Consider the following 24,248-nt stretch of genomic DNA (forward strand, 5'->3'; position numbering starts at 1 on the left):
TTCCAATTGATTATGATTATAAATTGGGTTATTCTATGAGGAATAAAGGAATAAAATCCTCCTTAGTCATTTCCGAGAACACCTATTCAAGAATTTGGAGTAAAAAAAGTTCTACAAACTGAAACTAGACACTTCATGTAATGCAACACTAACAAATTTGTGAAAATAGGTTCAGCGGTTGGCTGAATAATTTTTTTATTGTTCAAAATTTATGACCCTTGTTTCAGCTTGATCTTTTAAGAATTAATTAAACATGCATAACAGAAATTAATTTTGAAAACACTATTCTAATTTATGAATTCCAAATTTCTTGAAATTTATAAATGCAAAACTCAGAAATCAATGATTAATTTTATCTGTTCACTTACCACTTTTGAATTTTGCACAGGCCGTTGAAACCTCATCTCTTCTGACGGCTCACGCGTGTCTAGTTTTATCCTTCTACCCGGAGATTCAACAACGCCTTTTCGACGAGATCAACCAATACTTCCCGGCCGATAGTCCTCATGCGGATTTCTCTCCGGAAACATTCCGGAGGCTTCGTTACACCGAGATGTTCCTTAACGAAGTGCAGCGTGTTTATCCGGTGGCACCGTTTGTGGCTCGAGAGAATAGTTCCGAAATTGAGGTTGATGGCGTGAAAGTGCCGCCTGGGAATATCTTCGGAATCGCCATCTATATGCTTCATCGCCATCCGGACTTTTGGGGACCCAATGCAGAACAGTTCGATCCGGAGAACTTTTCCGAAGAACGTGTCAATAGAAGGAGCCCGAATGCGTTCATTCCATTTGGCTCAGGGCGTAGGAATTGCATTGGTATACTCATTTTTTTCCCTTAATTTGTAATAAAATTGTATAAAATTGATATTTAATTTCAGCACTTCAATATGCTCCGTTTGCGGTGAAAATCATGTTGATAAATTTGGTGAGGAATTTTAAGTTCAGTTCGAAAATTACTCCGGAAACGATGAAATTTCGGATCCATCTAGCGCTGGCACTGGCCACGGAACACTGGGTGCAGATCGAGAAACGAAATCCTGTCGGCTGGGCTTGATGGGAGTCATGTAAAAAATTACTGCTTCTTTTATTATAAGTTTAGGATGTTAGCTTGTTATGTTTGCCAAGTAAATATTTGAAAAGTATTTTTTTATTTCAAAAAACCGTTTGATTTTGCTGTAGTGCGTTTTAAAGAAACAATTAATATATTTTATAATCATGTGTACAGGTCAAAAAAGTAAATTGTATGATTTTCTTTTTTAAAGTGTTTATTTAGTCAATTCCACGACTGCCCCTAAAGCTCGAAACTGTTGGTTAGACTTTCTATTAAGGTTGCACAGATAAATCTGCAGCACAAAAGAACCGCTACACTGAACTTATGTCGTTTAATCCTTAATGGAACTGCATCAATCGCCTTGGTCCAAGAACCCTATTTCCGAAATGGAACTTTTTACTTAGGGAATTTGCTCAAACCAAACTTTACTGTGTTCAGTGTAATTGGAATGACTAATGCCCGAATAATGCCTCGTGCATGTATATTGATAAACAATTCTTTAAATGCAACACTTATACCCCATCTAACAACAAGAGATATTTGCGTCGTTCAGGTTTCGCTGCCTGATAGAAAATACGTCTACTGTTCAGCATACTCACCATATGAACAATCATCCCCTACGGATGATTTAAAAAATGTCATTTTATTTTGTGAATCACAAAATATACCTGGCTGTGATGCCAATGCCCATCATTTTGTATGGGGTAGCTCAGATATCAATCTGAGAGGCTTAAATTTAATGGAATATTTAAGCAGCACTGATTTAGAAATTCTAAATGTAGGAAATAAACCAACTTTTGTTAGGTGTGACAGAGAAGAGGTGATTGACATCACACTTTGTTCTAGAACAATTTCTCAGGAAACGGAGGCCTAACAATTTCTCAGAAAATTCCAAATTGGCGTGTGCCTAACGGAGAATCGATTTCTGACCACAGGTTTATCTATTTTGAACACTCAGGTGAGTTTTTAGAAACAATTACATTCAGAAACCCAAGAACAATTAATTGGGACCTATAGTTGGAGCATCTTGCTACTAAATTTCATGGATATACACCTGAAATTACTACTCCTTCTGAGTTGGATAAAGTGGTTGCAAAAACCACCGAAATTATTTTGAATTCTTATGAACAAGCGTGTCCCTTACGAACGTTGAAATTCAACAAAAACAGTACACCATGGTGGAACTCCAATCTCAGTAAATTACGAAAAAATTGCAGACGCTCTTGGAACCGAAGGCGCACGGAAGGTTTTGATGCTTTGGTTCGCAGTGCTTACCGAAAAGCAACAAGAGCTGCCGAGCGCTCAAGTTGGCAGAGCTACCCCGATCAGGAGGGAAAAACTAAATTAAATCAAGATGAGATATTTTGATACTTATTTTTTCCTTTCTAAATGAGTTATTATTCAGTACTCGTAGGATGTTAAAATATCTCAAATTATATCAAAAAATCTATACGATCATAGCTAAATTATATCAATTTTAGATATGCTCCTTTCAAGATTATATCTCGTTTAGATAGCATAGTTTGATATTATGCAGAACAAAACCTATCAAAATTATAACTTATCAAGATATGAGTGCTTCGAGAAAAATTACTAGTGGAATGTCAATAAACCATATTATTTGCTAAAACCATGTTCCATTTTTGATTTCCCAAAAATTGGATCCAATTTTAAGGATCTGTTGAGCGAAACTCAATAATGTACGGTTTGGGCCGTTAACTTCGATGTCCGTGTTTCAGAAAAAGTTGTACATATATCAAAATAAGATATAATCATTTTATTTTGGGACAACCCGAATAAATTCTTTATCATTGAAAATTATCTCAACCCCATTCGAGTCTGTCAATCAGAATTAGATATAATTCAGATTGGAGAAACTTAAAATCTAAATTTTTTAGTAATTAATTATAACTGAATCAGATTTAAATATCTTGGTGAGATACGTGTGAGTTATTATTTTGATATGCTCTCCTGATCGGTACTGCACAAACATTTCAAGCTTGCACGAAGCATGTAGGTTAAATAAAGTCTTAGCCAAATCAAAAGATTATCAGGTTTCATACCTTAAATCCCCTAGTGGTGATTATACATCAAACGACGAAGAAACATTAAGTTGTCTATTCAATACTCACTTTCCAGGATGTGTTGATCAAGATTCATCGATAGAGCCTGAGTTCTTTTCTGGAAGTTTAGATTCCTTGCATTTTGCTCGGAAAATAGTTACTACAGAATCGATCAAATGGGCAATCGATGGTTTTGCTCAATACAAATCTCCTGGAAGTGACGGTTTATTTCCAGTTTTGCTTCAAAAAGGTTTCGATCATTTCAAACACATATTAAGAAAAATAATGATAAGCAGTTTTGCTCATGGATATATTCCAAAACTTTGGCGGCAGATAACCGTGAAATTCATCCCTAAAGGGGGACGATCATCATACGACGAAGCCAAAAGCTTTCGTCCTATTAGTCTAAGTTCATTTCTATTAAAAGCACTTGAACGTTTAACTGATCATCATATCAGGCAAGAATGCTTTGTCCAGGGGCGGTCCTGGAGCTGGCTGGGGGGGTGATTTTCCAATTTTCAAAAATCAGTCAATATAAAGGAACATTAATATCTGGTGAAAAAAACGAATATTCGGCGCCGAATACCGCCAAAAAACCGTTAAGCCGAATATTCGGCTCACCGAATAGTTGAGCTAAGTATTCGGCCGAATAGGACGAATAAGCCGAATATTTATTTTTAAAATCTATACAATAACATAATTGTCAAATTTTTCAAAGGAATTCGGATAATTTATAGAATAGTCAAAAGTCATGTTGAAAGAGCTACACAATCATCAGAAACTTATGGTTTCAGTTAAGCATCTTAGATGTATCCGTGTATCTTTCACTGTAGATCGTACAGGAGAATGCTGATAAATATTGATTTATTCCATGATTATAATTTATTCACATTTTTTTTTAAATACCCAGGCTTGCCCATAAATCCAATAAAGAATTCAAGATTAGTGAAATCTAAATCAAATACTTTTGTTTCTTTTGGCTGTTCAAACTCATAGGGAACACAAAAGTCATATTACGTAATCTCTTTTTCCGATTTATTGTTGCTGAAATCTGCTGAGGCAATAAATGTATGACAACAGCAGAATAAATATTTCAAGTATTTTTCAGTTATTACCATATTCACCCCCTATGTGACTTTTACCATTTTATCATTTCAATAAAATGCAAAACAAAATCAAGAATTTAGAAGATTTGAATTTGAAACAAATAAAAAATTTATTACGATTTGCTCGTGTTAATTTATTCATATGAGGAAAATAAGTGACAATTTTAAAAAACAATTGTCATTACTAGAGATGTACCGAATAGTGGTATTCGGCGAACGGCCGAATACCGAATATTGACCTTTTCAACTATTCGGCCAAACGAATATTCGGCCGAATATTCGGCCGAATATTCGGTCGAATATTCTATAGAGTTTTCAATGAAAAAACCTTAAGCTATATTATTTCAATGTGTACCGTCGAGCGATAAACCGGACCCTACGTTGTGATAACTTTTTCTTCCGGTATATTAAAATTTTCGACACACGACTTGCGCAACGGATTCTAAGCTTTATTCAAACGCGAACAACAAATTATGTTCTACATGATCGGACTCGATATATTTCCAAAGACTCTCTAGAACAGACTGACAAAACGGAAACTGCTAGATGAGCTCGTTCCTACCCGCCGATCCTCATTGACAGACAGTGCGCGCTTGTGTTAGTGCAAGTGATATTCGCAACTGTCAGTTGATGGGGTTCGGCTACCTAGTTCTACCATGGAATTACACCGCAGGAGCAGTTTTTTAGCAGTGGGCGCAACATACCCGCCGCCTTGAATACGATTCAACACACAAATACTAATATGAATTGTTTACATCTGCTCATCTAAACGAAAACATCATACTGAAAATTCTAAACTATCTCCTAAACATGCAGTGAGAATTTGATTATTTCCTAGGATAAAACTACACTAAATTCGCTGCTATTTCCTCTGCTGGTTGGTTGCTGGTCGCTGGACATCCTTCTGCGTCGGTGGTGGCATCGGAGAACGGCAACAAGCAGATTTTGGTGACTGGTCGTGTGATTATTCCTTTCGCTGTTCGGAGCGAGACAACACGGACGATGTTGTCTTTTCCTGGTCGAACTGCTGTGATTCTCGCAAGTGGCCACCTGAGGGGAGCCTGCAGCTCGTCTACTACGATGACCATTCGTCCCGGGGTGATTTCGTTGTTTCTGCTACGGTGCCTGGAATCTCGCTGAAGCTCGGCCAAATATTCGTCTCGCCAACGGACCCAAAATTGCTGGACATGCTGCTGGAGCTGCTGATAGTGGGTCAGTCGGTTAACAGGAACAGTGGAGACGTCTGGGTCGGGCAAGGCTGTTGCAGTGGTGCCGATGAGGAAGTGCGAGGGCGTAAGGATGTCGAGGTCTTCTGGATCGTCAGTAATCGGGAGCAGTGGGCGTGAGTTCATTATGGATTCGATTTCTGCCAGTACGGTGGCCATGTCTTCGAACGATAGTTTGGTGGGCCCGAGCTGGCGAAATAAATGCTTCTTGGCGACCTTCACTGCTGCCTCCCACAATCCGCCGAAGTGTGGGGCCTTTGGGGGAGTAAGGTGCCACTGAATTCCTTCGGAGGCGCAGACGTTCTCAATTTGGTCCCGGTTCTTGGTGTTGTTCAGCATCCGGTACAGTTCGATGAGCTCATTTTTTGCACCTTCGAAGTTTTTCCCATTGTCGGAGTGTAGGTGGGCAGGCCTGCCGCGTCGGGCGATGAAACGGCGAAGAGCATTCAGGAATGTGTGGGTGGACAAATCGCTAGCAAGCTCTATGTGGACGCCCTTCGTTGTGAAGCATACAAAAAGGCAGATGTACGCTTTCAGCGCTGGTGCTCGGAAGTGTGCTGGCTTGAGATAGAGCGGGCCCGCATAGTCAACGCCTGTGACTTCGAACGGTCTTCCTGGAACTACTCGCTGTGCCGGTAGTTGGCCTATTTGTTGTTGTACTGGTTCTGGATTCAAACGGGTGCAGCGAAAGCAATTGCGTACAATGCTTCGCACCAATCGGCGGCCATTCAGTGGCCAGAATTCTTGGCGAATCGTAGCGAGCAAGTGGCGCCCGCCGCCGTGAAGGAGCTTAAGGTGGTAATATTGAGCAACTATGCGAGTGAAGGGATGATTCATAGGGAGCAGGGCAGGGTGTTTGGTGTGATAGGGCAACTGGGACAAGTTTAGTCTACCTCCAACCCTCAATATTCTCTCGGAGTCTAGGATAGGATTCAGCAGCCGGATGGAGGACTTTCTTGACACATTTTTTCCCTTTTCAAGTTCCCGAATCTCATCGCTGAAGGCATCTTCCTGTGCTAAACGAGTGAGGCGTATTTTTGCAATTCGCAGTTCGTCGATTGTTATGGATCGGCTGAGGGGAGGACTGGGTGGTGAAGGTGAATTCTTTCTGGCTTTAATCGCGGCTCGGATGTTGGAGAGATAACGTAAACAATAACCGGTAACGCACTGCAGACGGGTGTAGGAATCGTAGCGTAGGAACAGCGGGTTGATATCGTTCTTGATTTGAATAGTGGCTACGACTTGGCGCGCTTCTAGTGCAGCTTCAGGTGCTCCTGGCAAATCGAACACAGGCCAGTTTGACGGAGGGAGAGCTAACCAGTTAGGTCCGTTGTTCCAGCATTCGGAGCGGAGTAATTCGTCAACTGTCATGCCGCGCGAAACGAAATCAGCTGGATTGTCGGTTCCCGGAACATGTCGCCACTGCGAACCTTGGGTGTGATGATGTACCTCAGCTACTCTGTTTGCCACGTATGTCTTCCAGTTGTGTGGGGGAGCTTTCAGCCAATGCAGCGTGACTGTGGAATCCGTCCAAAAGTGGGAAGCCTCAATTTCTAGATCGAGGGCTTGTTTGACATGGTCGTAAAGGTGAGCGCCGAGCGCTGCAGCACATAATTCGAGACGAGCAATGTTCGATTTCTTCAGTGGAGCTACTCTGGACTTCGAGACGAGTAGCTGAACTCTGACGTTGCCTTTGGAATCTGCACATCGTGCGTAAACGCATGCCCCGTATGCGGCTTCAGAAGCATCGGTGAATGTGTGCAGTTGTACCTTGGAGTTTGGCAGAAAGGCGTATCGTTGAACACGGAATGCGGATATTTTAGGCAAATCTTGGCAATAATTTCTCCACTTCTCTTGCAGGCTTTCTGGCACTGGATCGTCCCATCCACATGGTAATAGCCAGAGCTGCTGCATGACCATCTTTGCTGTCACCACCACCGGAGAGATCAGGCCCATCGGATCGAAGAGTTTGGCGATAGTGGACAAGATTGCTCGCTTGGTCCACGGTTTTTCGTTTGGTTCGACCTGTGAATCGAATCGAAGAAAGTCGGCCTCGGGTTCCCAGCTAATTCCCAGCGTTTTCACCGTCTCGTTAGGGCCAAACTGCAGAGAAGATTGTGTGCCTATTTGGTCGTCGTTCAAACCGTGAAGTACCTCGAGACGGTTCGAAGTCCATTTACGCAGCTCGAATCCTCCTTTCGACAGCAGCTCAGATAGCTCGTTCCTCAGACGTACGGCTTCTTCGATCGATTGGGCTCCTCCGATGAAATCGTCCACATAGAAACATTTTTCGAGGGCCGCCTGGCCCAGAGGGTACGATGAACCTTCTTCTTTCGCTAGCTGCTTGAGGGTACGGGTCGCGAGAAATGATGACGGGGCCAGACCGTAGGTAACGGTGAGCAACTCGTAGGTCTGGATTGGAGTGTGGTTGGTGAAACGCCAGAGGATCCTCTGCAGGGGTGTGTCTTCTGGATGTACTAGAACCTGTCGGTACATTTTTGCTATGTCGCCTACGAGAGCAATTGGCAGTGTACGGAAACGGAGAATGAGCGTAAGCAAGTCGTCCTGCACTACAGGACCCACGCAAAGGGCTTCATTGAGTGAGAAGCCGGATGAAGCTTTTGATGAGCCGTCGAAAACGACTCTGACCTTCGTGGTCGTGCTTGAATCCTTAATTACGGGATGGTGTGGCAGGTAATAGGATACGGGAGAGCGATCGTCGTCCGCGTTGACCAGTTTCATGTGGCCAAGGGAGAGATATTCCCGCATGAATCTGTCGTATTCCTCCTTGAGTTCCGGGTTCCTATCCAGTCGGCGTTCCAGTAATTGGTACCGGCGAAGCGCGCTCGCTTTCGAGTCGCCAATCATGACGTTGAAATCAGCTTTTCGGGGTAAGCGTACCAAATATCGTCCTTCTTCGTTGCGTGTGGTGGTAGAATCGTACAGGGTTTCACAAAATTTCTCCTCCGCTGAATATGTGTCATTGATGCACAGGCTTTCGGTTGTCCAGAACCTTTCGATGATCTGCTCAAGGGAAACCATGGACACGACGGTTGTTTGTAGCCTTTTGTCAACCTCCTCCTCACCATCGGGACCAACATGCGTACCGGAGCCTGATACTATCCACCCAAAAACGCTATCGACAAGGAGAGGAAGTCGATTGTCGATCTGTAGACGAGCTGCAGTGGGGAAGAAATCGTGAAAATGCCTAGCACCTAAGACAAGATCGATCGGTTGACTTCGATGAAAAGAGGGGTCAGCAAGTGAGATTTCCTTCGGAAGTTTCCAGCCTAATTGGGACACGTCCTGTGCAGGGAGATTAGCGGTTACTTTGTGCATCACAAGAAAGTTGGCATCACAGCAGAAGTTGCTAGAGCGAGATTTAACTTGGGTAAAAATTGATTCGCGAACTGGTTTCGAAAGTTGACCTGCGCCCATAATCGTCACGTTTACCCTATGTCGTTTTACGCGTAGCAGCTGTGCCATGCGTTCGGTGATTAAGTTAGGCTGCGACGCGCTGTCCAGAAGCGCACGGGCTGGGTGAGGTTTTCCGAAGGCGTCGACGACATTAACGATAGCAGTCATAAGGAAAACGGTCTCGTTCGGCTGGCTTATGGGTGTGCTGCTTTCGATGTGTGGAACGATTGCAGCAGTTGCTGCGGTTGCTGCGGATGTTTGCTGAGCCGGACCAACTCGTGGGGAGGATGAATTTGTTTGGACTACCACAGGTGTCGAGCTGTTCGGCTGGTGTTCACTGTTGTTTCTCCTTCCTTCATCTGAGCGGTTAATGTGCAAAAGCGAATGATGCCTACGACCACAGTGTCGGCAATTGTGGGTAGAGCAGTTGTGTCCTACCTGGTTTGGGAGCAGGCAGTTGATGCAGAAACCTTTGGTGGTGACTATCTTTAGGCGCTCGTTGACAGGCATACGATGGAATTTCGAGCACTTTAGCAAAGTGTGTTGCTGATGACACGCCGGACAGTTCCAATTCGTGGCAGCGGTTGATGAAAAAGATGAAAGGCGCTGGTGGCTGGTGAAGCGTTTTGCGTGCTGCGGTGGCGCAACGATGTTTGAGCTTGACGGGTGGTGGTTGACCGATATTGATTCCAGCACACGGATTCGCCGCTGCAGAAATTCGATGATACAGGCGTAGTTCGGGTTCTCGATGGTCGACGCATGATCCTCCCATGCCCTAAGAGAGTCATCATGCAGTCGCGTACACAGTAGATGCTCCAGAATCGCACTCCAGCTATCGGTTGGCTCCCCCAGTTGATGCAGGATTTTCGTATGGCGCTCGAAATCGTCGACCAAGCTGTGAAGCGTAGCTGCTGTCTCCTTTCTCACGCGTGGTATGTCGAACAATGCCTGTAGGTGCCTCTTCTTTAGTAGGTACTCGTTAGCATACCGACCAGTAAGCATGTTCCATGCTAGATTGTAGTTAGCCGAAGAAATGGAGATCGATTCAACTAACTGAGCAGCTTCCCCCTTCAAAGCTGCCCTCAAATAATGGAATTTTTGTATGGGTGGTAGGTCGGGATTATTGTGTATAAGAGCGATGTATGTGTCGTGAAATGGTAACCATTGCTCGTAGTCACCATCGAATTCGGGAAGGGATATCGTGGGTAGCTTGATTCCAGAAAGATGTGTGGTTGAGAGAGAGGGTTGAGGATTTGGCATTTCAAAGGAAGTAGTGGCGGGCAATTTAGACATCAAGTCTCCTTTGACTTTAAATAATCTTGGCTCGAAATTGGCTCGCAATTCTGCATTTTGTGTCCTACCTTCTTCAGTCGCTTCGGTGTCCTCCAGTTCACCCTGCACCTGCTCTAGTGCCGTCCACATGGAATCGAAGTACTCCAAACGTATTCTCACTTGTGGCTGGTCTCGTTGCTCGTCGTATCCATCGATGAATGCCTCTGCCCGACCCAGGGATGCGATCAGTGTGTCCCTCCGGGAAAGCAACTGGGCTTTCTGAAGCTCGTGGGCCATCGTGTCACCAACGGTCGGCGAAGATGGTCGAAGAGATTCTGCAAAATGGGGACCAAAGTAGCTCCGAGGAGGAAGAAATAAACCTCTTGGACAGGTACTCACCTGGTCCAAGGCAATCAGTGCCTTGTACTATTTAATAATATAGTCAGCAACCATTAACCTCAAGTAACGAGGTAGTTGCAAGCCGGGTTTGGAGTAGTCGTTTCACCAACGGTCGACGGAACGGATGAATGGATCGATGGCTCTGCAAAAGGGGACCAAAGTAGCTCCGGGGAAGAAAAAATAAACTTCTTGGACAGGTACTCACCTGGTCCAAGGCAATTCGTGCCTTGTACTATTATATTAGTAAGCAACCGTTAACCTCACGTAGCGAGGTAGTTGCAATGTGATTCGGTGGCCCAGTAGGTTTCGGCATGAGCATCGCGGCTCGACAACGTACGATGGTTGTTCACAAATGGAATTGGATGATCCGGGACACTACTTTGGAATCGTTCGTCCAACGGGCGTAACGGTAAGCCGGAACTAGACACGTGACTCAGTGACGTGGTTGCAATGTCTGGATTGCGGCAAATGTTCTCGAGCAAAAAAAATAGAAAAAAATCTAAAGCGTACCCGTGGGGTTAGCAGGACATCTTGGACAGCTACTAACCGTCGGCCAGAAGGATTTAGGCATTGTATAATAAAATATTCATCTGTCCTCAAAGATGGCTGGCGCAAAACGTGGTCGCGTATTCTATGGATCGTAATGGCGACTTCCAGAACGATCCTGGTCACGGCACCATATGTACCGTCGAGCGATAAACCGGACCCTACGTTGTGATAACTTTTTCTTCCGGTATATTAAAATTTTCGACACACGACTTGCGCAACGGATTCTAAGCTTTATTCAAACGCGAACAACAAATTATGTTCTACATGATCGGACTCGATATATTTCCAAAGACTCTCTAGAACAGACTGACAAAACGGAAACTGCTAGATGAGCTCGTTCCTACCCGCCGATCCTCATTGACAGACAGTGCGCGCTTGTGTTAGTGCAAGTGATATTCGCAACTGTCAGTTGATGGGGTTCGGCTACCTAGTTCTACCATGGAATTACACCGCAGGAGCAGTTTTTTAGCAGTGGGCGCAACACAATGCTTTCTATTTCTTCCATATTTATACCTCTCATGTTTTTAGTCGATTATTTTCAACCAGATGATATTATCGGATGATGTATTACAAGATATTGTTTAAGTAGGGGTCTTTCTGATTTTTAAAATGTCACCAATAACTGAAAAGACATCAGATGACTAGTCGCTTCGAGGGTGTTTATCACCGAAGCGTTCCTGTGAAATCTGGGATAAAATATGTCGAAATAGGTGCAAAGCTATTTGAAATTGCTTTTCTGATATTGAATTAGATGAAGGTGAGCAAGATATCTTTAAAATAGTTGTTGAAAAGATAGATTATCTTTAACCTTAAGCAAACCATACTTTCAACCACACGTTTCCAGACGATCAGGCAACCAGAACGATTTTTGAAAAAAATAAAATTATAAAGGGCAAAATTTATGTATATTTTGAAATTTTTGAAAAATTGAACACAACATCAAATTAATTTTAAAAAGGAATTTGAGAATTTTATTTGATTTAGCAAATAATCTGAATAAACCCGAGCAAACCCCGTGAAGTATTAAACAAAACCATTTCATTAATAACAAATTCAAAATCAACACTTAACAACACACTTTTGTTGAGTTACTTATCAACAAAAGTTATTTGGTTATAATTTTTTTCCAGAGAATCACAAGTAACAGCTGCTTGAGCCTTTTAAGTGATGAATTAACTTTTTTTGTCGAACAAATGCCCCCATGGAGTGGAAAATTTGAAAATTGTAAAGCACATCTACTAAAAAAAGTTCCAAATTTGTATAGAAATTCTAGTTTTTGCGGGTATTTAATAAAGGTTGTTTGCCGTTTTGTGGGGGGTGGACTCCGCGACATATTTGAGCATTTTGGCTTCCAAAACCTTAGATGGTTTTGTTTGTCTTCAGTTCTGTAGAATACATAGATTGAAAAAAGATAAAAATGTTTGAGAATTATGCGATCTTTTTAACCATCTGAAAGCCATATTTAATTTCGCTGAAAACTTCACAAAAGTTCAGTTCTATCTTTAGAACATCTTATTTTCTACGAAAAAAAAATCGTTGGAGTAAATTCTTTAACGGTTTTTTGTTCAATTGCATAACCACAGTGGCTAAAAAGCTAGATTATTACTACTTTTTCGCTTGTAATTTTTATACATTTCAACATTTTTTTTACTTAGTTTTGAATCATTTTAAGATAGTTATAGTTGAATATTTTATTTGTTAAACGTTTACAACGTTTTATTACGTTCATGGACATTTAAAATCAAGTTTAATCAGGTTCTGTTGGGTGGTCCAAAATAAGTCCCTAAGGAATAAAGTAGGACCTCGACATGGCCCCAAGGCCGTGCGAACGGGGTTTAACCCCCCCCATGAAGATTTTTTCCAAGTAAAATTTTCACCATAGTATCAGATAACTTGATCTTAAATAAGTGTTAACAAGCAAATCAAAAAATTTCTCGCTTCCGGCGGAATTAGTCTTAAATCACCATTGGCTTCAGATATATCATTCTACGACACTTCATGACGTTCACGATTTGAAACTAATTTTTCATTGTAATTTTGATTTGCAATTCAATTAACCCTTGTATTGAAACTCTTAACTTGAGATACTAAAACCCTAAACTTTGAATAGATTTTTATTAAGAATTGTAACTTAACAAGAACAGAGTTTGGAACGAACCATTTTAACTTTAAAATTAGTTTATCGAATACTAATTTTATACATCGAAAAGTTGAAAACCATGCAACAGACACAGTGATCAACAGAATGAGCAAAAAAAAATCTTAAATCTAATATCCTTACCTTATTACTTAAATTTTGATTTAATAAAATCGTTTATGTCATTAAAAATGTTATGCTGATATGAAATATTCTTCAAGAAACCAATTTCAGTCTTATTATTGTTATTGAAATAACTTTTCAAAAAAGGTTAAAATCTTTTAAGGAAGTTCTGAAATTTTTTGACAAAACTTGAAAACAACAAAAAAACATTTTGAAATAAAAGTAATAACTGATTAAAAAAAATTCTTTAAGACTTTACGTAACTAAGAGTTCTATTTGTTTACTTTTCTCATTTAACGAATTTTTAAAGAAGTTTGAACCAATTTTTTTTAACCTTTATGCAGCAATGTCAAAAATACTTGTAATGATATCTTTCCAAATTGTCCAAAACTCTCGAATTTTACTTTTTAAAATCATGCATCATAATCATCATCGTCAAAATATTATTCCTTAATTGAATGAAGCATTATAAAAGAAATCAGAACAGATTTTCTCTCAAATGTAGGTTTAATAGTTAGTCAGTCATTAATGATTGATTTCACTTAACACTGACACATTTTAAAATAAAATGTGAAAGTTCAAATTTAACAAAAGATTCGAGTTCAGGGCGCTAATATCTATCAAATTTATCATTTAAATATAAGCCCAAAAATGCTTCTCCCATGAGTTATCAATTAAATTTCTTAAATAAGTTTAATAATGGTAAGACGTATTTATTGAAAAAAAACAAATCCTTTTTGAACTTATCTTTTTCATCTTTATATTCTGTTTCAATTTTCAAATGAGTTTACCGAATTCCATAGTACAGTTTTTTTCTCAATTTTTAAATAAATTTACCGAATTTCAAAGTCAAGCTATTTAAATTTTATAAATATTTTTAAAAAGTTGTCTATGTTTTTCAATTTTGATTTTTTGTGTTTTAAAACATAAACCTTTTTTTTCCTTATAAAAATTCACATTTAAAATCGCGATTATCAACTCGGGAGTAGAAAATGAAAAAAAAAAAAAAAGAAATGTAAATTAAGATGAGTAATAAATATAAATTTTTATCATTTTCCTAACAATCAATCATGGTTATTTTTTTCCTGATCTGACATTTATTTATTGGACATTATTCGAATAAAGATTTATTTTTAAATCTGTGTTTTTGAATATTTACATATTTCAAATTTTAAAAACTAGACTGCTGAGAAATTATTTTGATACAAATTTTGAAATTTTTTTCAATGACTGACCGAAAACATAATTGATTTAAAACTTTCATTGTGATTTTTTTTTAAAAAGATTGATTCATTTCATCACTAAAATTTATTATTTTTTGAGTTCGTGTAAAAATAATGAGTAAGGAAATGATGTTAGAAATCAATTTCCTTCTTTATTTTGTAATTTGGTATTGCTATTATTTTTAGCTAAATTTGAATTTCGAAACCCCCCCCCCCCCCACCCCCATGGACGGGTCCTTCGCACGGGCCTGCATGGCCCTTATTGCTACTAAAACTATTTTTTTTGGTTCTTCGAGCTCGCAAACTAGTTTTCAAGTGTTTTATCATATCTGTGAACATGTTTGTAGTTGTTTTATTCATCACAGCTAGGCAGAAAACTTCCTGGAAGTAGACTCCAATAATGGCACGTCCTCCTGAAATGGGCTTGATTTGGCCAAACTGTGAAAATTCAAAACTTTATTTTCAATTTTCTATCCCTTATCAGCTTATTTAAATGGAATCTCAGATATGATTACGATCATTAGAAGTAGCTTTAACTATATTTGTTCAAAATTTTCATGATTAACATGATTTATGAGAAAAAAATTGGAAAAAAGCTGCAAGGTGGTCCAAAATATGTACCCGGTCCAAAATAAGTCCGTTACCCTATCTTTAAAAAATCACTCCTCTGGTATGTAAATCATAGTTCCAACTCAACGACGAGCACGCACCAGAATCTTACATGTGAAAATTGTGTTAACATAACGGTTAAGCGAAGAACAACATACATGTAAGATATAAGCTATCATATTAATTCTTACATGGAATCTACTTAAAATTCGTGTAGCAAACAGATAGAGATGATCATGAGCATTGTAGGAGAAATTGCTCTTCTAGATATACAATGTATTCTAGACATACATACAATGTAGGCCTAACATTGATTTTACAAGCAGGTACGAACAAATTGTATTGAACGCGTCCGTTTGCATGCTTCCTAGATTTTATTGAAAACTAGCTGATTCTACCCGGCCTTGCACGGGTTAAAAGCATGGAAAGTTTTGTCAGTCTTTGTAATGTTTTGATTGTGATTTTTATTTACTGTGTTTATCGTTCTCATAATTAGTTTAGCTAAGCTTGATTGACTACTCACATCCACCTGAATCATTGAACCCGAAATGCTCCGTTAATTATTTTTACAAAATGAAATTCATTCATTCATGATTTGTGTTTATCGTTTTCATAATACTGAAAAACTTATAGTTATGAGGTTTGTATTAACAGGAGTTTATTAAAATTTCCTTTGAATGCTTATACATCCTATCATGAGAAACATTTTATCCCTACCATTTCTTAGGGAGCTTGAATAGATTTGGCATTATTTTTTTTATCTTCAAATGATACAACTGTTTTTTTTATCTTAACCATCCCCAATCTATATAATAATAATCTCTTTTGGAAATTATCCCACTTTTCAAGATGAGTTATCTCCCCGTGAAATGTTCTATTCAATTTTTATTTATTAACATTTTTCCGAAAATACTTCCAAACCCTGTTGAATCTTGTTGTTTGTTTGTTTTTTAGTTTTTCTTAGATTTTGAATGTTCCAATAATAGTTTTTTGAAGTTATCAAACACAACATCCCGGAACCGAAACCACCCATTTTTAAATGTTATGAAAAAGTTGTTCATTGATTTCTAGATCAATTTTTCTATTTTTTGACACAACTATCCCATTTATTATCGTAAAGAGTGATCAATTTTAAAATTCTTAGAAATCATTTGTTTGAGTTAGCAGTATTAAACGGTTTGAGCTTTTTCATAACTGCATGTTCAATTTGCACATTGATTACCAACACAAACTCAAAAGTTATAAATTAATCAATGAAATTCAATCGTACAATAGTAAAAACTTCAGTTATAATTTCTAAACAGTTTCATGCGTTAGATTTTGGAAATCTGAATTTTTAGATTATTTCAGTTATTTAATATCTTGATAACCTCACATATGCTCTTTTTAGTGACATGAAACATTATCTTCCATCCGCAAATTTGTATTTTTAGATTTGTATTTTTAGAGATATGCTCTATTTAGTGACATAAGCGTTATGACTATTTTTGGTTCGAAAGTAAAAACGTCTTTTGTTAGCCGAGGTAACCGGTGTGATTTATAACCCGGAACAAGTGAACCAAATGATTTTTGAACACGTGCTGATTCCGAAAAATGCACCCATGGTAGAGGTTCGTTAGATTCGGCTGAGAGGTTTTAATACTTGATCACAAAGACCCTTGAGCAGTAAATAAAGTACCTTTTATCAATTTATTGGCTGCATGTCGAAATTGAACCTTAACCTGTAACTTCTTAGTTTAATATTTTATTGAAGAATTTTTTTGACTAAACTTTTCCGAATGTCGAAAATTGATTCTATTCGAAGTGGTTCGCTGCAAGAGACAGAAAATGTGTTTTGAGTTTCCTGAAAATTTATCTGTGACCTTTATTCTAAATCATCCCATATATCACCTTACAACATGTGTTAAGTTATGTATCGGTGACCCTTTAAATGGCTTGCACGCGAAGATGTTTAGAAAAAGGGCTAACAAAATAGAATAATCGTGCTGACTTTCGGTCAACGGACCGGTTTTTCTCGGCTTTCCAAAAGATGTACCATGAAGAAGATCACTTCAAGCATTTCTAACGAAGGGCAGACAACAGCCTACGCGGTCAAGTTCAGTCTACTCAAACCGATTCGGATGTAAATTAGATGCAAAACCTATCACAGACGATGCTGCATCTGCTTACAGCCATTCGATATCTGTTGTAACTGACTTGTAATCAACAGACGCTCAAACTATAAACCTAGAAAATTTGCACAACGCGATTGTGAAACATAAACAAACATTTCAGAAGCTGTCAAATAAATTTGGCGTTAGTGAAATTTTGAGCATGTGCACGCACACGCGTCGTTTGCGATGCGCTTTTTATGAATTCCGACATCTGTTGAAAATATTACAAACATCCTAAGGAAGTAACCAGTTCAAAAATTTGAGAACAACCAAATTTACAAAAATTTAAACAAATTTACAAAAATTAACAAAAATTTACAAAAATTTACAAAAATTTACAAAAATTTACAAAAATTTACAAAAATTTACAAAAATTTACAAAAATTTACAAAAATTAACAAAAATTTACAAAAATTTACAAAAATTTACAAACATTTACAAAAATTTACAAAAATTTACAAAAATTTACAAAAATTTACAAAAATTTACAAAAATTTACAAAAATTTACAAAAATTTACAAAAATTTACAAAAATTCACAAAAATTTACAAAAATTTACAAAAATTTACAAAAATTTACAAAAATTTACAAAAATTTACAAAAATTTACAAAAATTTACAAAAATTTACAAAAATTTACAAAAATTTACAAAAATTTACAAAAATTTACAAAATTTACAAAAATTTACAAAAATTTACAAAAATTTACAAAAATTTACAAAAATTTACAAAAATTAACAAAAATTTTCAAAAATTTACAAAAATTTATAAAAATTTACAAAAATTTACAAAAAATTACAAAAATTTACAAAAATTTACAAAAATTTACAAAAATTTACAAAAATTTACAAAAATTTACAAAAATTTACAAAAATTTACAAAAATTTACAAAAATTTACAAAAATTTACCAATTTGGAAAAAATTTACAAAAAATGACAAAAAATTACAGAATTCCACAAAATTTACAAAAATTTATAAAAATTAACATAAATTTACGAAAATTTTAAAAAAATTACAAAAATTTACGAAAATTTACAAAAATTTACAAAAATTTACAAAAATTTACAAAAATTTACAAAAATTTACAAAAATTTACAAAAAATTACAAAAATTTACAAAAATTTACAAAAATTTACAAAAATTTACAAAAATTTACAAAAATTTACAAAAATTTACAAAAATTTACAAAAATTTACAAAAATTTACAAAAATTTACAAAAATTTACAAAAATTTACAAAAATTTACAAAAGTTTACAAAAATTTACAAAAATTTACAAAAATTTACAAAAATTTACAAAAATTTACAAAAATTTACAAAAATTTACAAAAATTTACAAAAATTTACAAAAGTTTACAAAAATTTACAAAAATTAACAAAAATCTACAAAATTTACAAAAATTTTCAAAGTTTTACAAAAATTTATTGAAATTTACCAAAAATTACATAAAAAATTACAAAAAACATCAAAAATTTAAAATAAAATTTACAAAAAAATTAAAAAAAATTAACTAACTACTGAACTAACTGAAAACTTAAAAAAAATTGACTGAAAAAATTGACAAAATTGAAAAAATTGACAAAATTGACAAAATTGACAAAATTGACAAAATTGACAAAACTGACAAAATTGACATAATTGACAAAATTGACAAAATTGACAAAATTGACAAAATTGACAAAATTGACAAAATTGACAAAATTGACAAAATTGACAAAATTGACAAAATTGACAAAATTGACAAAATTGACAAAATTGACAAAATTGACAAAATTGACAAAATTGACAAAATTGACAAAATTGACAAAATTGACAAAATTGACAAAATTGACAAAATTGACAAAATTGTCAAAATTGACAAAATTGACAAAATTGACAAAATTGACAAAATTGACAAAATTGACAAAATTGACAAAATTGACAAAATTGACAGAATTGACAAAATTGACAAAATTGACAAAATTGACAAAATTGACAAAATTGACAAAATTGTCAAAATTGACAAAATTGACAAAATTGACAAAATTGACAAAATTGACAAAATTGACAAAATTGACAAAATTGACAAAATTGACAAAATTGACAAAATTGACAAAATTGACAAAATTGACAAAATTGACAAAATTGACAAAATTGACAAAATTGACAAAATTGACAAAATTGACAAAATTGACAAAATTGACAAAATTGACAAAATTGACAAAATTGACAAAATTGACAAAATTGACAAAATTGACAAAATTGACAAAAATGACAAAAATGACAAAAATGACAAAATTGACAAAATTGACAAAATTGACAAAATTGACAAAATTGACAAAATTGACAAAATTGACAAAATTGACAAAATTGACAAAATTGACAAAATTGACAAAATTGACAAAATTGACAAAATTGACAAAATTGACAAAATTGACAAAATTGACAAAATTGACAAAATTGACAAAATTGACAAAATTGACAAAATTGACAAAATTGACAAAATTGACAAAATTGACAAAATTGACAAAATTGACAAAATTGACAAAATTGACAAAATTGACAAAATTGACAAAATTGACAAAATTGACAAAATTGACAAAATTGACAAAATTGACAAAATTGACAAAATTGACAAAATTGACAAAATTGACAAAATTGACAAAATTGACAAAATTGACAAAATTGACAAAATTGACAAAATTGACAAAATTGACAAAATTGACAAAATTGACAAAATTGACAAAATTGACAAAATTGACAAAATTGACAAAATTGACAAAATTGACAAAATTGACAAAATTGACAAAATTGACAAAATTGACAAAATTGACAAAATTGACAAAATTGACAAAATTGACTAAATTGACAAAATTGACAAAATTGACAAAATTGACAAAATTGACAAAATTGACAAAATTGACAAAATTGACAAAATTGACAAAATTGACAAAATTGACAAAATTGACAAAATTGACAAAATTGACAAAATTGACAAAATTGACAAAATTGACAAAATTGACAAAATTGACAAAATTGACAAAATTGACAAAATTGACAAAATTGACAAAATTGACAAAATTGACAAAATTGACAAAATTGACAAAATTGACAAAATTGACAAAATTGACAAAATTGACAAAATTGACAAAATTGACAAAATTGACAAAATTGACAAAATTGACAAAATTGACAAAATTGACAAAATTGACAAAATTGACAAAATTGACAAAATTGACAAAATTGACAAAATTGACAAAATTGACAAAATTGACAAAATTGACAAAATTGACAAAATTGACAAAATTGACAAAATTGACAAAATTGACAAAATTGACAAAATTGACAAAATTGACAAAATTGACAAAATTGACAAAATTGACAAAATTGACAAAATTGACAAAATTGACAAAATTGACAAAATTAACAAAATTGACAAAATTGACAAAATTGACAAAATTGACAAAATTGACAAAATTGACAAAATTGACAAAATTGACAAAATTGACAAAATTGACAAAATTGACAAAATTGACAAAATTGACAAAATTGACAAAATTGACAAAATTGACAAAATTGACAAAATTGACAAAATTGACAAAATTGACAAAATTGACAAAATTGACAAAATTGACAAAATTGACAAAATTGAAAAAATTGAAAAAATTGAAAAAATTGACAAAATTGACAAAATTGAAAAAATTGACAAAATTGACAAAATTGACAAAATTGACAAAATTGACAAAATTGACAAAATTGACAAAATTGACAAAATTGACAAAATTGACAAAATTGACAAAATTGACAAAATTGACAAAATTGACAAAATTGACAAAATTGACAAAATTGACAAAATTGACGAAATTGACAAAATTGACAATATTGACAAAATTGACAAAATTGACAAAATTGAAAAAATTGACAAAGTTGACAAAGTTGACAAAATTGACAAAATTGACAAAATTGACAAAATTGACGAAATTGACTAAATTGACAAAATTGACAAAATTGACAAAATTGAAAAAATTGACAAAATTGACAAAATTGATAAAATTTTCAAATAAACAAAATTTAATAAATAGATTTTTTTTTTAAATTTACTTATATTTTATAATTTTTTAAATAGACTTATATTTTTGATTTATCCCTTATTTTCATTGCAGGATAAAATCTTTAAGTCTATTGTTGACATCATAGAAAATAATTTAGCACTACTGGGTTTCTTATTTCAGTCCAAAATCAAAGCCATATCTACTTGAGTTCTAAATTTTATTTCTTTCTTCCAATCATTTTTTTTTGTGATTGATTCAGATCTTTGGATTCTTCTGATGAGATCACACTTGAATATGCAGCATCGTCTTTTTGTATCGAATGTGGTGTTTTAATGATGTGTGAAAATTCACGCTTACACTTTAATGCGGAAATCTTGCTTTCAGTTAGAGAAACAAGAAAAATAACTGGATGCGGATGCATTCGTTTGAATAATAGTTTGTAACTAGTTCATCTAGTTCCAAACCAATATAGTCTTCAAAAAATATTAAGGTTAGGTTCGCTTATCATTTTTTTTTAACATTTTTAGGAGAAAACATATTTAGCACATTAGTTATATGGCATTTTGACATAAAAACCTTGAAGATTGGCATAAACTATCTTTTTGTGGCTGCATGAAGAAATCTATTCTACATCAACTTTTAAGAATCAATTATCATATGGTAGGTCACGTTTGATTAGTTTAGTTTTGAAAGTTGATTAAAGCTTGATCACAGTATACAAAAAGTTTAGATCTTTTTCTACAAGTCAAGTTCGCTTTCATTGATTTTTATTAACTATCAAATAGTACGAAAGCACTTAAATTGGCGAAAATAAGGATCCGTTCAAGGTTTGTTTTTATTTGGTTACCCGTGACAATGAAAGTGTATGTATCAAGATGTCAGGTCAGCACTTATTTTAGTGGACAATTTTTTTTTCCGAAAAATAAAAACAACAACTTACCCAATTAACACGTTTGCCGAAATTCGTCCACCGTAAAAGCAAACGACGACAATGGACATTAATAAAAATCAAACAAAAAAGTTCGAACTAGTCACGTGTTTCAACACTATCTACTGCCAACATTCGAGAGGGAAGCCTTCGTCGAGACGCGAACGATATTGATATGTATCTTGGTGGCGGAAAAAAGGCAACATGCGCTGCGTTGCTGCTGAGTAGGATCTGTGATAACAACAAGCTCTTGGGAGTGTGTTTTTTGTTTTGTTTCGTGTGTTTCCATACCAGCAGTTGCAATGTTTGCACCGGCTCTCGTTCTGACCTTGAGAGCTTTCGGCAAACGTAACGTATTAGTAATTATTGATTTGACTGAACGCTCTCTGGTGTGCTGGCCTGGCTGGTCAGGCCATTGCATTGGTCATTGTCCGCCATCAGGTGTCGCGAAACCCGGCTTCACTAGCAGCCAAGAGCCCGGCCACTTGGAGTGTCAAACTAACATCTTCTAATATTGACTCTTACTTGACACGGTGTGTTTCGTAGATGAATTTTGTTGAAAAAAATCGAGACGGTATTTTCGAATAGGTCTAAAGCAGAGTTTGCTTATTTATTTGTACTTTTTACGTTTTTTCAAATTCACAGCGTATTAACCATCAGCATAAAATTTTCGCTTGTGATGTTTTTTTTTAAATTTATTTATTTATGTCTAATCAACAGAACAAGTGTAGGTCCAAATGATAACTTAAAATTAAGAATAAAATTTAAAAATAAAATTACACAAATTTAACATTTCACAATAAACTTTTAATTTTTTCTCGGAAAACATCCCTCGAAACGTCGAAGTCGAAGAGCTCGGAAAAGCGGTTGAACGTTTTCATAACACCGAAGAGAGCAATCCTATGGGAACATTCAATTGAAGGTCCTTACTTCGCAGTCCATGGTGTCTCACAATAAGAGGAATAGCTTCCCGTAGCGTAGGAAGGCCGATTTGCGATGTTAATAGATCGGTGACGAATACGGACGTGAAAAGTATCTATGAGACAGCATCGATGTTAGTAGCTTAGCTGGCGAAACGGGTCTTGCAAGTTTAGGTGTCTAAGGGCATATCGCTTGAATCGCTGGTTAGCCTCGAGCTACTCAGTACCGTTCTGGTAGTAGCGACACCAGACAGCTGATGCGTATCCGAAGATGGAACGAACTATACTGCAATACAGGCTCTTCTGGCAGTAAACGTCCTTGAAGTCCATGGCCAATCGAAATAAAAATCCAAGTCTTCTTTAAGCTTCATCAACGACGTAGTTCGTAAGTGTTTTGAACTCCAGCATAGGGTCGAGTACTAAGCCCAGATCATTGATGTGATCCACTCGCGCGTTAATCTCCAAGTACCAAGGAAGTACCAGTTGACTATCTTGAGGCACATATGAGGAGGCTGAAGAAACAGTCTTCTGTGCGAACTATCAATTTACATCCAGTTAAGTAACTACGGAAACAACTAAAGGTCCACAGAATCCTGAGCATCCAAGCTTACCAATGGCGATATCGTGATTCACCTTATCAAATGCCGCAGACAAATCAGTAATACCAACAAAACTTTCGTGCACGTAGGAGGTGAAGGTCAACAAGTTAGTTGTCGTTGAGCGTTTGGGCATAAATGCATGCTGATCGATTGGAAAACTAAGCTTAAAGTACGAGAAATCGGATCCACGACCTCGTATTCGAACAGTTTGGAAATCGCACATAAAGCGGAGATTCCTCGTTAGTTGTGACCATGGATGGCAAAACTCCCCAGATCGCTTTGTCCAGTGAAAGGGAGTGAATGAACGAGAGCATTTACATCCGCTGATGAAGAGAATTCCCTTCTCCGGACAGATCTATTGCGCATTGTTTTGAGGAAAAATCTGAGAACTAACACAGTTTATTCTTGGTACGTTCATGAGAGAGGACGCTGGTCCCCGAACC

General features: G+C 35.9%; 2 protein-coding genes across 2 annotated transcripts in view; one reads left to right on the top strand and one right to left on the bottom strand.

The window, feature by feature from the left end:
• Window positions 1-1,216, top strand: part of LOC129748238 (probable cytochrome P450 313a4) — a 29,855-nt gene extending 28,639 nt beyond the window's left edge. The window contains exons 5-6 of the mRNA XM_055742764.1: window positions 389-815; window positions 878-1,216. Coding sequence (XP_055598739.1) covers window positions 389-815; window positions 878-1,053 — 603 coding nt within the window. The 3' untranslated portion in view covers window positions 1,054-1,216. The remainder of the gene's footprint in view (window positions 1-388; window positions 816-877) is intronic.
• A 3,848-nt stretch (window positions 1,217-5,064) lies between these two features.
• Window positions 5,065-24,028, bottom strand: LOC129741469 (uncharacterized). The gene is made up of 4 exons (XM_055733208.1): window positions 23,818-24,028; window positions 10,798-10,987; window positions 10,644-10,675; window positions 5,065-10,469 (listed from the first exon to the last, which is right to left on the bottom strand). Exons 1-4 carry the CDS (start codon window positions 24,026-24,028, stop codon window positions 5,065-5,067), a joined length of 5,838 nt encoding a protein of 1,945 aa, XP_055589183.1.
• Window positions 24,029-24,248: the final 220 nt, after the last annotated feature.

This window comes from Uranotaenia lowii, chromosome 2 (assembly GCF_029784155.1).
Source record: "Uranotaenia lowii strain MFRU-FL chromosome 2, ASM2978415v1, whole genome shotgun sequence".
Taxonomy (NCBI): Eukaryota; Metazoa; Arthropoda; class Insecta; order Diptera; family Culicidae; genus Uranotaenia; species Uranotaenia lowii.

What these genes read in the sequence shown, in the direction of transcription:
- LOC129741469 (XM_055733208.1), bottom strand. Translation starts at nt 24,028, where the DNA reads ATGTGCGATTTCCAAACTGTTCGAATACGAGGTCGTGGATCCGATTTC. An exon ending in CATTGCAACTACCTCGCTAC is followed by an intron (nt 10,676 to 10,797) that starts GTGAGGTTAACG and finishes CCCCTTTTGCAG; the next exon opens with AGCCATCGATCCATTCATCC. An exon ending in ATTCATCCGTTCCGTCGACC is followed by an intron (nt 10,470 to 10,643) that starts GTTGGTGAAACG and finishes CCCATTTTGCAG; the next exon opens with AATCTCTTCGACCATCTTCG.